This window comes from Gopherus flavomarginatus, chromosome 14, assembly GCF_025201925.1.
Source record: "Gopherus flavomarginatus isolate rGopFla2 chromosome 14, rGopFla2.mat.asm, whole genome shotgun sequence".
Taxonomy (NCBI): domain Eukaryota; kingdom Metazoa; phylum Chordata; order Testudines; family Testudinidae; genus Gopherus; species Gopherus flavomarginatus.
In genome coordinates, this window is record NC_066630.1 from 30,282,887 (window position 1) to 30,299,613 (window position 16,727).

At 38.7% G+C, this 16,727-nt stretch overlaps 1 protein-coding gene across 13 annotated transcripts in view; it reads left to right on the top strand.

The window, feature by feature from the left end:
- The window catches only part of CHD9 (chromodomain helicase DNA binding protein 9), a 202,578-nt gene that overhangs the window by 110,355 nt on the left and 75,496 nt on the right, over positions 1–16,727 (top strand). For all 13 annotated transcript variants that reach the window (XM_050922495.1, XM_050922500.1, XM_050922499.1 and 10 more), the window contains 10 exons: positions 583–651; positions 762–817; positions 1,251–1,368; positions 2,219–2,305; positions 2,866–3,003; positions 4,819–4,940; positions 6,189–6,432; positions 9,807–9,983; positions 11,014–11,157; positions 11,875–12,130. In XM_050922495.1, coding sequence (XP_050778452.1) covers positions 583–651; positions 762–817; positions 1,251–1,368; positions 2,219–2,305; positions 2,866–3,003; positions 4,819–4,940; positions 6,189–6,432; positions 9,807–9,983; positions 11,014–11,157; positions 11,875–12,130 — 1,411 coding nt within the window. The remainder of the gene's footprint in view (positions 1–582; positions 652–761; positions 818–1,250; positions 1,369–2,218; positions 2,306–2,865; positions 3,004–4,818; positions 4,941–6,188; positions 6,433–9,806; positions 9,984–11,013; positions 11,158–11,874; positions 12,131–16,727) is intronic.

Consider the following 16,727-nt stretch of genomic DNA (forward strand, 5'->3'; position numbering starts at 1 on the left):
CCTGCTGCACCCCCCTGTGGCCCTGCCTGAAGCCAGCCCGCCCCACACTCCCCTGTCTCCAGCCAGCCCTGCACCCCTTGCCCTGCCTGCAGCCAGACCCTACCTCCAGTCAGCCCCTGCCCTGCCTCGAACCAGCCCTATGTCCACTGCTGCCCTGCAGTTCCCAGGCCAGTAACCTGCACACCTGCTTCAATGAGGGGGGCAGGAAGCAGTGGGAACCCACACATGTGCACACCCCCAGGGAGTGGCGGGGACCCACACATGTGAAACGGCAGTGATTAATAACCAATCAACAGCATATATGATGCAATGTACATAATATACAATTTTATTATTTATATAGTTACGGAAAGTAAATAATACATGGAAGAAATGGAAGGCTTTTTTTTACATTTTTTTTCTTTTTAAGTCATCCCTGCCAGGGCCCCGCCAAAAGTGTTCGAATTGGGCCCCGCACTTCCTAAAGCCGGCCCTGCTGGCCTTTTAACATACCACTGTGTTCCCCAGGCTTTTTCAGCCTTCCACGTCTCTAAAGAGATTGCCTAGTACGGACGTAATCATTTAATTATTTTTCCACATTAGGAGAACCCAAGTGAAGAAGATGCAGCAATTGTAGATAAAATTTTATCCTCCAGGATAGTGAAGAAAGAAGTGAGTAATTGTGACTAAAATGAGGGTGGTGTGTGCATGAGGGAATTATTTATTCTAAGATATGCTTTAAATGTCCATGAGTCTGAAAAATCTTGAATTTACTTTCTTAGATATCTGCTGGAATGACGATGGAAGAAGAAGAATTTTTTGTAAAATACAAGAACTAGTAAGTATTATAGTTGTTTGTGCAAGTTGGCTATTTAAAAAGCAAAAGAAGTCTTCTAGTTAGATATTGTCCCATTTATGTATTATAGGTTTCATCAGTTAGAAACATTTTAAACAACATTTAGGGCCAGATTTTGCCACTTTCCCTCAACTCCTGGTGGAGTTCCAGAGTTGACAGCAAGCGCGTTCGGGGATCAATTTATCGCATCTAGATAAACCTAGGCTTGGGTAATTTTTGCTTTTGTGAAATTGCAAAAAGTCAAAGTTTGCAGTTTTATATTTTTACCATCTAATAATTTACTTGAAGCTATGAATTTTGCGGAAAGGTTCTTCTATCCTCTTTCAATGATTGCATATTGTGGGAACAGTAGGATAAAATAAGTATAAAATCTTTTCTTGTAATAATATATTAACTTAATGTTTTGTAATTTTAGCTCCTATCTTCACTGTGAATGGGCCACAGAACAGCAGCTTTTGAAGGATAAAAGAATCCAGCAGAAAATTAAACGGTTCAAGCTGAGGCAAGCACAGAGAGGCCACTTTTTTGCAGATGTAAGAAAAATACACAGTAAATTAGACTTTTGCTTGCCAAAAGGTTTGCAAATTCCTTCTTTGCATTTATTTTGAATTACGCGATTGAATTTTAATGGTAAATGAAGAGAGGGTCTTGGATTTTTGTCTCTTTTTAAATTTATTTGATGCAAAAGAATGTCATCTGTAGTTTCTTAAGTACTTGTGTCTTTTAAAGTCAGGATTAATTGCGTAACTTTGTGATCATGAGAGAGTGATACTATTGATGACTGACAGGCAGGTTATGGATAGGACTGTATAGTGCAAACTTCCGGACAGTTATGTCAATGTACTTCAGTCCTAAATTACAACACTTCTGTTCTTGAGCTAGGTCTCTTTGTGGCATCAGTTGTCTCTCTAATTGTTGAGTGATGTTGTTTTTATTGTTGTTTCAATTATTGTAGGGCCTCGGAGTCTAGTCATGGACCAGAACTCCATGGTCCTGGCTAGGCTCTGTACAGACACAGAACAAAAAGACAGTTACTACCCCAAAGGGCTTACAATCTAAGTATAAGGTAAGAGACAACAGATGGATATAGACAGACTGAGGGAGAACAAGGAAAGAGACAAAATTGGTCAGCATGATAGGCTGTGCTCTCTGCAGACCAGCAGCCCAACCATTGTCAGGTTTTTCTATAGGTATCACAGCAGAGCAGTGGTTTTGAGGTGAATAACGTGGACGAAAGCTCACGAAAGCTCACGGGCATTAGATTGAGACTGCTTACTCATATTTATACCTAAAGAGGTAAAAGCTGGTGTATTAAAACACAGCAGCACTGGTCTCCTCTCCAAATAACCCCAGATTACTATTTATATTACTCTTGAATTGCAGATGGAAGAAGAACCTTTTAATCCTGACTATGTTGAAGTGGACCGGGTGCTAGAAGTCTCCTTTTGTGAAGATAAGGACACTGGTGAGGTAAATATTTGACCAAACATAACTTGAAGTAAGCCAAGAACACAGATTCTCTGTGTTTTGTGGTTGTATCGCCTGTTTTTATTTTAGTGGAGTGCAGAATAAAATCTTAATGATGTGAGTTTCGTCAGTGGTTTTGACTGAAATATTTATGTGTATGTATAAGCTTGTCACTCCTTCTGTTCAATATATATTTTGAGCCCTCTGAGGAAAATAGGAACTCTACAGAATTCAGTGCCTTTTCATTTTTGTAGTATTAATAAAAATAATAATAGAAGCCTAGGTGTACTAGGTATTTAGAGAAGAATAAAAGACAAAATTAATGTCCTAAAAACTTAGTCAAAATAGAAGCGTGAGATGACAAAAACAGAGAAGTGTGTAAAGGGAATGGAAGACATTACATTGAGCTGTAAGAGTCACATATTCATAGATATATTTTTTTTTAAGGCCAGAGAAGACATTATCACCATCTAGTCTGACCTCAAGACATAAAAATCACCCAATAATTTCTGCATCAAGTCCATAGTACAAATTGCTAATATTAAGGATTTCTTTTCCTGCAGCCTGTTATTTACTACCTAGTAAAATGGTGTTCATTGCCATACGAAGATAGCACCTGGGAGTTAAAAGAAGATGTAGACCAGGCAAAAATAGAAGAATTTGAACAACTGCAAGCTTCCAGGCCTGACTCAAGGAGATTGGTAAAAATATACCTAATTTGTCAAATAGGATTTTTCCCTTCCAGCTTTGAAGCTTCGACTGTTTGTATTGAAATATAGTACAAGTTTCACTGAAAATCTGTAAGATGTATTGAAAATACTTCAACGAGTTTATGCAGTAAACTCTTTGCAGCACAGCTCTCTCTTTTATATGTTATGGTCACAGATGTGGTATATTCGGCATCAGGAAGAGTCTAGAACTGTCTGCCTGCACTTAAGGAGGCAGAACTAAAACTGGGTGGGTCATCAAGGACTGGTCCATCCACTTCCTGCCAGTGACAGACATTTCTTTTTCTGCCTCCAAAGCTGCAGATAGGTGAAGACCTACTGTAATAGGTCTGTGAACCTTATTACCCAGAGAAGACATTCTCAGTTAATTATGGATACAGTAGATCCTCAGAGTTAAGAACACCTCGGGAATGGAGGTTGTTCATAACTTTGAAATGTCCTTAACTCTGAACAAACATTATGGGTATTCTTTCAAAAGTTTTACAACTGAACATTGACATAATACAACTTTGAAACTTTACTACGCAGAAGAATGGTGCTTTCCTTTTATTTTTTTAGTTGTTTGTTGAACAGGACTGTTCTGTATTTGCTGCTTTTTTGGGGTGGCGGGGTCTTGCTGCTGCCTGATAGCGTACATCTGGTTCTAAATGAGGTGTGTGGTTAACTGGTCAGTTCATAACTCTGGTATTTGTAACTCTGAGGTTCTACTGTAAATGTTCCTATTCTCATTTACTGCCTGCATATATAGCTGTTAGTAAAATACCTAACTTTATTAGTCAGAAGAAATTACAGAAGTATTCTGATAAGTTTCTGCGAAGTTTTAAAATAAGAAATGAGTAATACAAAGTAAATTACCATTGTAGAACATACAAAGGTGAATAGATTAAACACTTTTGTAGAGAAATCCACTACTAAAATGAACAGAGAGATAATTAGGTCTTGCATTTCCACGCCAGAGCAGATATGCAAGCATAACTGTCACAATATACTCCATAGCTATTTCCTGACTTATTTTTCTGCTCTTGATGATAATTGAACAAATGAAAAACTTAATAGAAAATTACGTACAACAAATAAATTACTTTTGTTGAAAGAGAAGCCATATATGTCATTGTCACAATGTACCATAAAAAGCACATATAGTAAAACTCTGGTGGTATTTTATGGCAAAATAAATAATCGGCGGGTGGGAAGGCGCATTACTTTTTGTACAATCAGGTTTTTTTGTTGCTTAATGTGCAGGCTTTGCATTTTATTTCTGAAGGCCATCTTAGCCTCTTTTGCTAGTATCTGGCACAGTTCTTCTGGTACTTGTTTAAAATGTCACCATTTTCCAGAAGTGTTTTAAGTATCTGTTACCTAATTCTTTTGGGAGGTAGGGTGGGGAGCAAACTTATGGAAGTGGCAGCTGAACAAACATTTAGTATGCCTTTTCAGTCTGCCGAGACTGTATCTTTTTTCCTTCCTATAACATTCAAAGCAATCTTTTTACCATTAGCATTTATTTCTAAAAAGTCATGTACATTTGATTTTAATTTATATGCTTTTCAAATTATTAATAAAGCATTTCTCATGATCTCTAGGCATATGTGTAATAAATAAGTGTAAATTCACATTCGTGAATTAATTTAATCAGCAGAGAGTAACAATAACAAACTTCACAACCACAGAAAAACAAGCAAACTCAGAATCCTTCAAGTCACTCTCTAAGGAAAACTGAATACAGCAATGTTTTGGAAACAGGAAAATATTTATGCTTAGTTAAAATATTTTTGTTTTTCCTTTAAGGACCGACCTCCTCCTAATTCCTGGAAGAAGATAGAACAGTCCAGAGAATATAAAAATGGCAACCAGCTCAGGGAATACCAACTGGAAGGACTCAACTGGCTCCTTTTCAACTGGTACAATAGGTAGGGGCACTAAACATTTTGATGTAAATTTCAACATGTGTTATAGGTAAAATGGATTGCAATATTATAGTGAAGAAATAGTGCCTTCGTTTCATTTTGCATTGACTTTTTGTATTTAAACGGAAAAGTTAAACCTAGGAAAAATACTTAAGGGGCTTTTGATTGATATTTGGTATACAGGTTGTCAGCCTAGATATGTGCATCCTTTTGCAAGTCTTAAGAGATTTTATTTTAACTAAAAATCAGACAAAAAGTTCTATTAATATTTCTTTCTCTTAACTAAACCCCAGACACTGCACTTTACTGGAAGCTGGATCCTGGAAGATAGTGAAGTGCACAGGTCACTAGTGCATCATTTATACAGGGAAGACAAAAGGGTTAGACCCTTGCTTATTGGAGTACCAGAGAAAGGGGAAGTAAAAACCATTAGAAGGGGGAGGAGGTTGGGGGCAAGCCAAGACTGATCCAGAAATAAGTCACCAGCAGGATTTTGAACATTTATAGCACAGAATGGACCAGAAGGGAGCCGTGGAAGGAACATGTGGGGATCTCTATACTGCTGGCTTCTGCGCCTCAAAAAAAATAAAGCACACATAAGGACAAACAGGTTGAAGAAAGAACATAAGGAAATGCATATATTTATAGCATTCCAGGAGTTTAGACATATTAATAAACTAGCACGGGGGGCTTAAACCTGTTGTCTTAGTTGTAGTGGCCAGAATTTGGAGATGGGGATATTATAGGTCCAATATCTGGGTGCAGATGGGATCTTCCAAGCATGGCACTCACCCCTCCCACATGTGCTGGGTCCTCCACAAAATATGCACAGAGCCAGGAGCTGATGTAGAATCACAGGACCGCACCTCCAGTAGATCCAGGGAATCTGTGGTTTGTACCCCAAATCCCTACTCCTACTGGGAGGACGGTGGTTAGGCTGACACTGCCATGAGAGAGAGAATTGGAGAAAACTTTGCAAGAGGAATCTTGTGGAGTTTTCCTCCTCCCTAACCGCCTCTTGGGCTTTTACATCAAAAGGTACAGTTGGACCTCTGGGTGAGTACCCAGTTTCATGCTTTTATTACATTTGGAGGGATACCGTTGAGCCTATTCTGCACTGTCTCCATTTTGATTATCTGTTTTACACTTATATTTTTATTCACTTTAATTTTTTTCAGATATTGTCCTTTTGAGTAAAAGAGCAACATTTATGGTTCCCCGTAGCCTAATAAATATATTTTGTAATTTCAGACGAAACTGCATTTTAGCAGATGAAATGGGTCTTGGCAAAACCATCCAGTCAATTACATTCCTCTATGAAATCCTCCTGACTGGTATACGAGGGCCTTTCCTGATCATAGCTCCACTTTCCACTATAACCAATTGGGAAAGAGAATTTCGCACTTGGACTGATCTTAATGTCGTGGTATATCATGGGAGCATGGTTAGCAGGCAGATGATACAGCAGTATGAGATGTACTTCAGGGACTCGCAGGTACTGTAGTGATGTGTTTGTACACTAGCTCATCTGTAACCCAGTTCAGATAACTAGGAAAAGCACACTGTAAAGATCAGTGGCATGTGTCTTAGTAAAAGCCATTTTACATAAGAGTATATATTTTTAATTACTATTTACCAACCTTTAGTGTGTGCTAATAGGTGAGTTTAATGTATGTGGTGACATTGGTATTGTTCCAATTCCTCTAGATCATTGAACCCCTCCAATTTTGCACATGACTGTGCATGGTGTAACCCATCACTAACTTCAGTAGGGCTCTGTGTGGAGGTGAGAGTGTGCCCAAATATAGTCAACTGCAGGATCCGGGCCTGAATTTGCAGAGTAGACAGAAAAGAAAGTGGTGTTCTCCAAGCTTTACACAGTCTCAAAGAAAATGAATTTACTTGCCTTGTGTAAGGCTATTAATTCCTTTTCAGGATTTAAATGAACATTCCTGAGATCCCAATTGTATGTTAAAAAAGTTTACACGTATTACTAACAACTTTTGTGTTTTATTGACATAACTAAAAAAAAAAAATAGATTTCATTTTCATCGTTTATGGTCTTTCTTTTTGCATAAGCCTCGTCTTAGACTAAACTGTTTCTGATTGTTGTGTGCTATTTCCAGCATTACAAAGGCCATTTTTTTACTTCCTGAAAAAGGGATTTTTTTCATTTAAAAATAGTTATTAAATTTACATTAATATTTGGTTTTATAGTTTTTTCAAAATTGTAAACATTTAAATGTTATATGGAAAAGATATATTTTTAAATTGACTTGTGTCCTATTTTACTTTTTCATAGTGTGTAAAGAGGGTTTGAGAAGATTCCCCCCCCCACCTTTCTGTTTACTTCATTTTCAAAATTATAAGTGAAACTAAACTGAGCAGTTCTAGATCTCAGACTTCAAAGAAATAATAATCTGATGGCCTATGAAGTTATCAGTGATTCACTGATGTATTTTATTTGTTGCGATATGTAAGATATGAACTCACCCTTAACTATGGAGTCAGGACCAGTGCCTACATAATATGAGTGATCATTTTATTTGTACATAAATAATTATTCCAAGAGCAAATACATAATATTTTTATTAAAGGTGCTCTGAGATATAAACTGTATGGCAGTCTTAGCAAAATAAGTAATCCAGGATTCTGATCTAGGCCACAGTGTTGAAAGTAGTTCATTTGGGCTCTTCCCAGGTGGAACCCATGCCTGAACAGAGCCGATTGAACAGCTTGCAGTGTTGGGGCCTGTAGTAGGAAGGATGTAATATCAATGGAACTGTTACAGGGTAATACAGTAACTCCTCACTTAATGTCTTCCCAGTTAATGTTGTTTCATTGTTGTGTTGCTGTTTAGTTAGAGGACATGGTCATTTAAAGTTGTTTGGCAGCCGCCTGCTTTGTCCACTGCTTGCAGAAAGAGCAGCCCGCTGGAGCTAGCTGGTGGGGACTTGAAGCCAGGGTGGACCAGCAGCCTGCCCATCAGCTCCGCACTCCCCTAAGTTCCCTGTGCTGCTGCCACCCAGCAGGCTATCAACTGCTGGGCAGTTCTGCTGTCCCTCCCCCCACTGCCATGTGCTGCTCCTACCCTCTGCCTTGGAGCCACTCCCAGGAGCTTCCTGCTTGCTGTGCGAGGGGGAGAAGAAGGGTGCTAATGTCAAGGTGTCTCCCTCCCCGCTTCCCCTCACTCCTTTACCCCATCTCCGCGGGGCGGGGGCGGGGTTGGAATGACAGCTCTCAGGATGGCGAGAGCTTGCTGGCAGCAGCTGCTGTCTCAACTTGCTGCTCTACTTTAAAAGGCAGTGTACAAAGGATATGTCCACACTACCCGCTGAATCGGCGGGTAGTGATAGATCTATCGAGGATCAATATATTGCATCTCATCTAGATGCGATAAATTGATCCCCGAACGCGCTTGCTGTCGACTCTGGAACTCCACCAGGGCGAGAGGCGGAAGCGGAGTCGACGGGGGAGCCATGGCTGTCGATCCCGCGCCTTGAGGACAGGCGATAAGTTGAAATAAGATGGGTCGACTTCAGCTACGCTATTCTCGTAGCTGAAGTTGTGTATCTTACATCGACCCCACCACCCAGTGTAGACCAGGCCTAGAGTGGGGTCAGCATACTTAAAGGGGCAATACGCATGTCTCTCTCTCTCTCTCTCTCTCTCTCACACGCATATTGTGTGTCTGCCATGCTGTCTCCCCTCCCTCCATTCATGCTGCTTTGTAGGGTGTGAAGCTACATTAACAACAATGTGTTAACCCTTGAGGGCTCAGCCGAGTGCTAGTTCATCATTTAGCAGTAAGGCATTCCCTGGGAATTATCCAACCCTCTTCCACCCTCTGACTTCACTACCTCAACCAAGCTTCACAATCATCATTGCTGTGTACTGTATTGTTTGTTTAAAACTTACTTTGTATGTGTATGTGTGTATATGTGTATATATATAATAAAATATTAAAAAAATCTTTTGTCTGGTGGAAAAAAGTCCCTGGAACCTACCCCTCCCCTCCCCTATTTACATGAATTCGTATGGGGAAATTGGATTCACCTAACATAGTTTTGCTTAAAGTAGCATTTTTCAGAAACATAACTATAATGTTAAGCAAGGAGTTACTGTACCCTTTTTGCTTCTGTATAAAGATAAAGGTTTTTCAGAATATAAAAGTATAAAGTAAACATTTGTTTTCAAAACCAAAACATTGATCCAAAACAGGAAAACCATGTTGTTTTAACTTTCTTTTAGACAAGTCTATTTAAAATGTTTTTTCTTGTATTGATGGGTACAAAGTGTATGACTGAGATTTGTTGTAATAGGGTGTGATAGTGATAGTTGCTCATTGTACTGTTAGAGCTATTGTATTCTGCCTTTCTGTAGAACTGACTTATATATTGCTAAAATTATAGGGTTTTTTAATGTTGATTTTTTATGAATACGTTGAATCTGAGTGGCTGATGTGCAATTTTCACAATTTACTAGTGCATAATGGTATCCCATCCATTAGGTTCCATTTTGTGGACAGTTAAGATAGCCTTTTGACTTTTGTTCAGATAAGAGTGTACTATTATCTAAACGCTTCTGTTTGATAGGACACTTAATGATTGGAAAGCAATGCAAATTGGTTAGAAATTTATTGTTCATGAAACAACACAGCATTATTGAAAATGGACAATTATTCATTTAGTATTAATTATAGAATTGCACAATCATAGTGAGTCTCTGATAAGATGAAGAGGATTTATATCTCAAGATTTAAAGCACTACTGGATAATATTTCCGTAGCATAACTGGCAACTTGAGAATGAAAAATGATAAGATTCAAGATAATGTGAGTAATTGTTATGTTTGTTAATAAATCTCTAGGGACGTATCATTCGAGGTACTTACCGGTTCCAAGCTATTATCACAACTTTTGAAATGATTCTTGGTGGCTGTCCAGAACTCAATGCAATTGAATGGCGATGTGTTATTATTGATGAAGCACACAGGCTGAAGAATAAAAATTGCAAACTCCTGGAGGGACTCAAACTCATGAATCTTGTGAGTGGCTGCATTTCATTTACTTGATTTAATGAGATTTCTTTCCTGTTAGGGAGAATACTACAGTAAGTTATAAGCCTGTTTAATTGTTAGACTTAGAGAGAGTGTTTTTATATGAGGGCAGTCTATGAAAGTTCTATTATTCCACTACTGATAGTTTTCACAGCTTAAGGTATACAATTTTCAGAAACCTTTTCAGTGTATTTTTGTGGGATTGAAATGCAACTTGCATAAACTGTAAGCAGAATCCTTTTTTACTAGAGCTGTTTCTGATAGCCTACTTTATTTTGAATGAGAGTTTTAACTGCAGTCATATTTCTCATTTATATACTATTTTTCAACTTCTTTGTATTCACAAATATTGATACCTTTAAAAGGAATTGGATGATGATTGCTTATATGTTTGCAGCTTACTTGCTTAAGATTTAAGGGTTATCAAACCTTATGCCTGAGGCCATTGCCTGGTCTCCTGCAAGGTTCTGAAAGGAATTTATTGCCACTCGTGTATTATAATGCACAAATGACTAGATGCATTATGGGTTTTTTGAGTTTATAATGTTTTACTTTACACTGAAGCATTAGATATTGCTTGCCGTCGGAAGCACAGTACTAGACTAAATGTATCAATTGTCTAATTTGATATTCAAATTTCTACTATAAACTTCAGTAATTATTGAGAGAGAAGTGTGTGTGAATATTAGAAAGAGGGAAATAAAGTGTATAACCATTTCTTTATTACTTGGCTGTAAGAAGAGTTTTTTGATCACAGATTAATAATGTAGTTTGAAATTTATTAAAATAGTATGTTAGCCATGGACCATTGGGCACATAATATTAATAAAGTTTAGAGAAATCCTGGCTCTCAAATAGTTTGCTTCCTGATGCTCTTTCTTTTGGTTTATAAACCATCAGATCTATAGTGCTTGTGTACTGAAATCAGTTAGATGTTAGTGCTCAGAAATTAAAAAAAAAAACCTTTTTGCTAACTGTGCACATAAGAATTTCATGTGACATCGATGTCTTTATATAGGAGCACAAAGTGCTGTTGACAGGCACACCACTGCAGAACACAGTAGAAGAACTGTTTAGCCTCCTTCATTTTCTTGAACCTTTGCGTTTTCCTGCTGAATCTTCATTCATGCAGGAATTTGGGGACCTTAAAACGGAGGAGCAGGTACTATATATAAATAACTTCTTAACTTTCTACTTGCAAAAAAGCAATTTGGGTGAATAATTTGAGGATGTTTTTTGTTTTGTTTTTCTCTTTAATACCATGGTTTGTAAATAGATTATATTTAAATGCTTTCTTCCTCCACTGCTCTTTCAGTCAGTGCCTAAGTAATCTACATGACTAACTTACTATCAGCCGTCACACAAATCAACTCTTCAGATAGATATGTAATTTCACTTCATGACGCAAGACGGTAAAGAGGGGGCTCGCCCTCTCAAATTTTTAAGCAAGCCAAGAAAGTGTGCTCGGCATCATAAATTTGATGTACAGAACAAACATTTCTAAATGAATTATAACTTGTAAACTTTTGGTATTTATTTGATGTTAAATAATTCATTTTTTCCTATTAAATAACATATTATGTGCCTATGATGAATAAAGGAGTGAGATTAATGGAAATCCAAGTTCTTCCTTTTTGAGGCCAAGTAGCCTGCTAACAAATGCTAAAAGCTTCCTTTCTGTAATCAGAAAAATTACTTTGGTAACTTGTCTCTGATAGTGAGACTATGTCCCTTTCAGGCAAATATTTCACGTAAATCTGGCAAATAGGTACTGTAGATTGTAAAATGTTAAATTAAGCTTCTTTTTTTACCTTTGCATACATTCCAGTTTTTTATGTGTGTGTGTGTGTGTGTGTATATATATATATATATTATTCAGGTGCAAAAGTTACAAGCTATCCTGAAACCAATGATGCTGAGACGGTTGAAGGAAGATGTAGAGAAAAAGTTAGCTCCCAAGGAAGAAACTATAATTGAAGTAGAACTAACTAATATCCAGAAGAAATATTATCGGGCAATTTTGGAGAAGAACTTTGCATTCTTGTCAAAAGGAGCTGGCCAAGCTAATGTACCCAATCTAGTTAACACTATGATGGAACTCAGAAAGTGCTGCAACCACCCTTATCTTATCAAAGGTAAAACGTTATAAATTAAAAGACTGACTTTTTCAGTTGATATACTTCTGTCCTTGGTGTCACAGTTCAGGGCAACTGCACCTGTACTTCCCCTCTATAGTCTAGCAAGGGCACCCTCTCTTAATTTTCTGGCTTCTCAGTATTGCCTATCTTAGCAGAGACATGTGTCTTCTCCCTCCTGACTATGACATTTCCAGTCTGCACAGCTCCCTGCCTAGCCTGGGAATTCCCCAGCAAAATCAGACTGCCTAAGCAGGCCTGCTTTTCTTTTTTCCACAGAGCAAGTAAACAGTGTAATTGCCACAGTTCAGTTACCACATGGCTCTTTCTAAGCAAGTATATTTATTCTTAAGGTAAAAGCATTGTAGAGAAAATATATTTCAAACAATAAAAATACATGCTAATAAGCTTACCATAGATCACCTCAACTCCAACAAGGACTCTGGCCAGTGAACAGTCCTTCAGACCCCACTAAGGGGTTTTTCTGGGGTTATAAGTTCATAACTTCTTTTTCTCAGAACAAGATCACTTGTTAATCTGAGAGTTACTTCTTTACATAGTTGTTGGGTCTCTGATCTGTCCTCATGTAACAGGGGGTCAACAGACAAGTTTTTTTCTTCGTGTAGGTGAAGCTTCAAAGGCAGAGTTCTTGCATAAGCAGAGTAGGTGCATTTGCTTGCCCCACCTCCTAGAGATTTTCTGGGAAACCTACTTAAACTAACAGTTCATTCTTGTCTAAGCCTATTGTTGAAAAGAGTCCTTTGATGCACGTAGCACTTCCCAAGGTTTACATTAGTCGTGTCTCCTAGACTAGTTACATATGATCCTGCAATAACACACAACCATTTGTACTTCTAATACAGTGAGCTCCTAAAATACTTAAACTCAATTCAATAAGGTTTAACTTAATTCAGTAGGGTTCAGGATATTGCAGGAAATTGCTATTCCTATCACATTTGGTCGAATGGTTTAAGTATTTTTTTTCTTCAAATCTTATCACATTTTGATAAAAACCGTAATATTTGGTCTTGCTTTGAAATGTACCCTGATAAAATTAAAAGTAAAACATTATTTAAAGTTGTGCTGTAGCTGCAGACTTACATGTGGTTTGAACTTCTAGATTTAAACAGTATGCACATAATATTCTGAGAATATTTTCCAAAATGGAATTTTGATTGCAGATGTTACATGTCTTTAAAATTTAGCCGTACTGAGAGAGAATAGAAATTTTACTTCTAAACTTTGAGTGGTTCTTGCAACCAAGTATGTAGTGTACCTTAATGTACCAGCAGTGTCCCTCTGCCATGTACATTGGCCAAACCGGCCAGTCTCTACATAAAAGAATAAATGGACACAAATCAGCCATCAAAAATTATAACATTTAAAAACAAGTCAGAGAACACTTCAGTCTCCCACGTCACTCGATTACAGACCTAAAAGTCACAATATTACAATAAAAAACTTCAAAAACAGACTCCAACGAGAGACTGCTGAATTTGAATTAATTTGCAAAATGGACACCATTAAATTAGGCTTAAATAAAGACTGGGAGTGGATGGGTCATTACACAAAGTAAAACTATTTCCCCATGTTTACTCTCCCCCCCCCACACACACTTCTTGTCAACTGCTGCAAATTTACCATTTTGATTACCACATTTTTTTCTTTCCTGCTGGTAATAGCTCACCTTAACTGATCACTCTTGTTAGTGTGTGTATGGTGGCACCCATTGTTTCATGTTCTCTGTGTTTTTATTTATATATATATCTTCTTACTGTATTTTCCACTGCATGCATCCATTGAAATGGGCTGTAGCCCACGAAAGCTTATGCTCGAATAAATTTGTTAGTCTCTAAGGTGCCACAAGTACTCCTGTTCTTAATGGTCATGTGGTTTGTATTCCTATTCGTAAATCTCTTCAGTTAATTATTTTCTGTACTCGTAAGAAAATACACTCTGTACACTCAAAGCCAGTTCTACAGTAAGTGAAGGAAAGGTATTTAAAATGTTTTTACATTTCCAGTTTCCTCAAATCCAGTTTCAAGTATCAGAATAACATAGTTTGGGTTCTTTTTAGTTTGTTACAACATACTTTGAAAAAAATATAATTATCCTCCCTCCCCGCCCCCCCAAGAAATTTCATAGAATCGTAGAATATTAGGACTGGAAGGGACCTAACAAGAAGGTTTTCCTAATGTCCCACCTAAACTGCCCTTGCCGCAATTTAAGCCCATTGCTTCTTGCCCTATCCTCGGACGTTAAGGAGAAGAATTTTTCTTGCTCCTTATAACAGCCTTTTATGTACTTGAAAATGATTATCACTCTTCCCTTCTCCAGACTGAACCAACCCAGTTTTTTCAGTCTTCCCTCACAGGTCATGTTTTATAGCTCTTTAATCATTTTTGTTGCTCTTCTCTGGACTTTCTTCAATTTGTCCACGTCATTCCTGAAATGTGATGCCTACAACTGGATACAATATTGCAGTTGAGGCCTAATCAGCGCAAAGCAGAGCGGAAGAATTACTTCTCATATCATTTTTACAACACTTCCAGAATGATGTTTGCTTTTTTTGCCACAGCGTTACACTGTTGACTCTCATTTACCTTGTGATCCAGTATGACCCTTCCGCAGTACTCCTTTCTAGGCAGTCATTTCCCATTTTATATGTGTGCAATTGATTGTTTCTTCCTAAGTGGAGGACTTTGCATTTGTCCTTATTGAATTTCATCTTATTTACTTCAGCCCATTTCTTCAGTTTGTGCAGATTATTTTGAATTTTAATCCTATCTCCCAAGGTACTTGCCACCTCATCCAGCTTAGTAATGTCCACAGACTTTATAAGTGTACTCTCTATGCCATTATCTAAATCATTGTTGTTGAAAATATTGAACAGAACTGGACCCAGAATTGATCCCTTGTCTTCAAGTAGTGTCTCTATGCGTGCGCCTCTTCAGATGCACTCATATACCTCTCGAGCCCTTGATCAGAGATTTTCAATTAGCAGTGTCCTTTCGACTCCATGCCTCCTTGGGGCGGATACCTCCTCATCCTGGATACAAAAGCTGTGGGGGGGGGCCTCTTCGTGCCAGATGCCGAGGCTATTCAGGGGTGAGCAGATGAACCATCCTCAGTTCCTTCTCAACCGCCTCAGCCTGAGATGGAGCTCTAGCATGTCCATCTTGAGTGTGCCTTGGCTTTTCTAATATTTCTATAGTGGTTAAAATAAGTTTTTATAGTTAATTTTTAGTTGTTAATATAGTTATATTTAATTAGATAAGTAGTGAGAGGATTGTTTTACTTTGCTCTTTCCCCTTGGGGAGGCTTATTCTTTTCCTAGAAGGGCATGCCTGGCTCACCATCTTTTAAAGATTACCTCTCCTGTCAAGAAGCTATATCTGTGAACAATGGCCACTCTGTGTCCCTTGCTTGGGGAAGTCCCACGTCTTACAGAAGTGCAACTTCTGCCTGGCCCTCAAGTCCAGGGCAAGGAAGAATAGGGAGATGAAACTTAGATGGCTGATGGTGGAATGCTCCTTTTGGCTAGTTTCTGAGTCAGGTCAGGAAACACACACACACCACCCCCGTCCCTGGTACATTTGTCTCCAGACACAACCAGTGCCTCTTCTACCTCTGTGCAGTCTTCCACTAAAAGAGGGAAGACTTTGGAGGCTTCGTAAAAGAGGAGCGCAAACTCTCTCCTTAAGAAATCAGCTCTGAAAAAATCCAGGCCTCTAGCAAGATCTACTATCTCTGAAGCCTCAGTCTCTTCACTCAATACCATTGATTCAAAGGTCTCTCCCAGTACCAGTCGGGTCGTAAAGTCTAGGAGCACGGAGAAGAGAGATGGCTCCAACAGGGCTTGGTACCTTCTCTCAACAAAGAGAGCAAGCATAGACACTCTGGACTGGCACTGTTGAGTTCAGCCCAGATGTTGGTACCACCCCTGGCACCAAGCAAGCAACGATATCAGATACCATCAGCATCAACTTCAGTATGCCCACCATCATCGGTACCCTTGGATTTGGCAGTTGTGGCCTTGGCTACTGCTTCAGTACCAATCCTCTGTTTGGTACCACAGGAGTTCAGATATACTAAGGACCTCTTGATAATGGATGAACTGGAGTCCCCACTCCTCATTGGTACTGAATGTCTCTTTGTACCAAACCCTGACCTCTGGACTACCACCCTCGGTATTTCAGGGCTCTCTGCTTTTTTTCTGCAGTTGCCCCTCCTTTGGATGAGATGGAGGAGGATGAGGGAGGCTTCCAGTTGGTCTCCTCTGTTTCTGTTCAGGGTTCTGCATCATATCCCTTCAGGAAACCACACTCTGAAAGTTATTTGGAAGATTGGCTTCATTATCAAGGTGGGGAACCAACCTTGTATACCATTCCCATTTCTGTATGACCCACCCCTATGGCCATACTGGGGCACTGGGCGGTCTATCAACAGATCACCAGTGTCTCATAGGAAGGCCAGAGTTGTACAGCCCTCTTCTCCTCAACCTGCTCCTCCACAGGAACAGATGTTTGAGGAGCAGGAAGCTAGAGCAGTTAAGAACCTTCAAGAACCTATTTCATCCTCATCTCTGGGTGAGGTG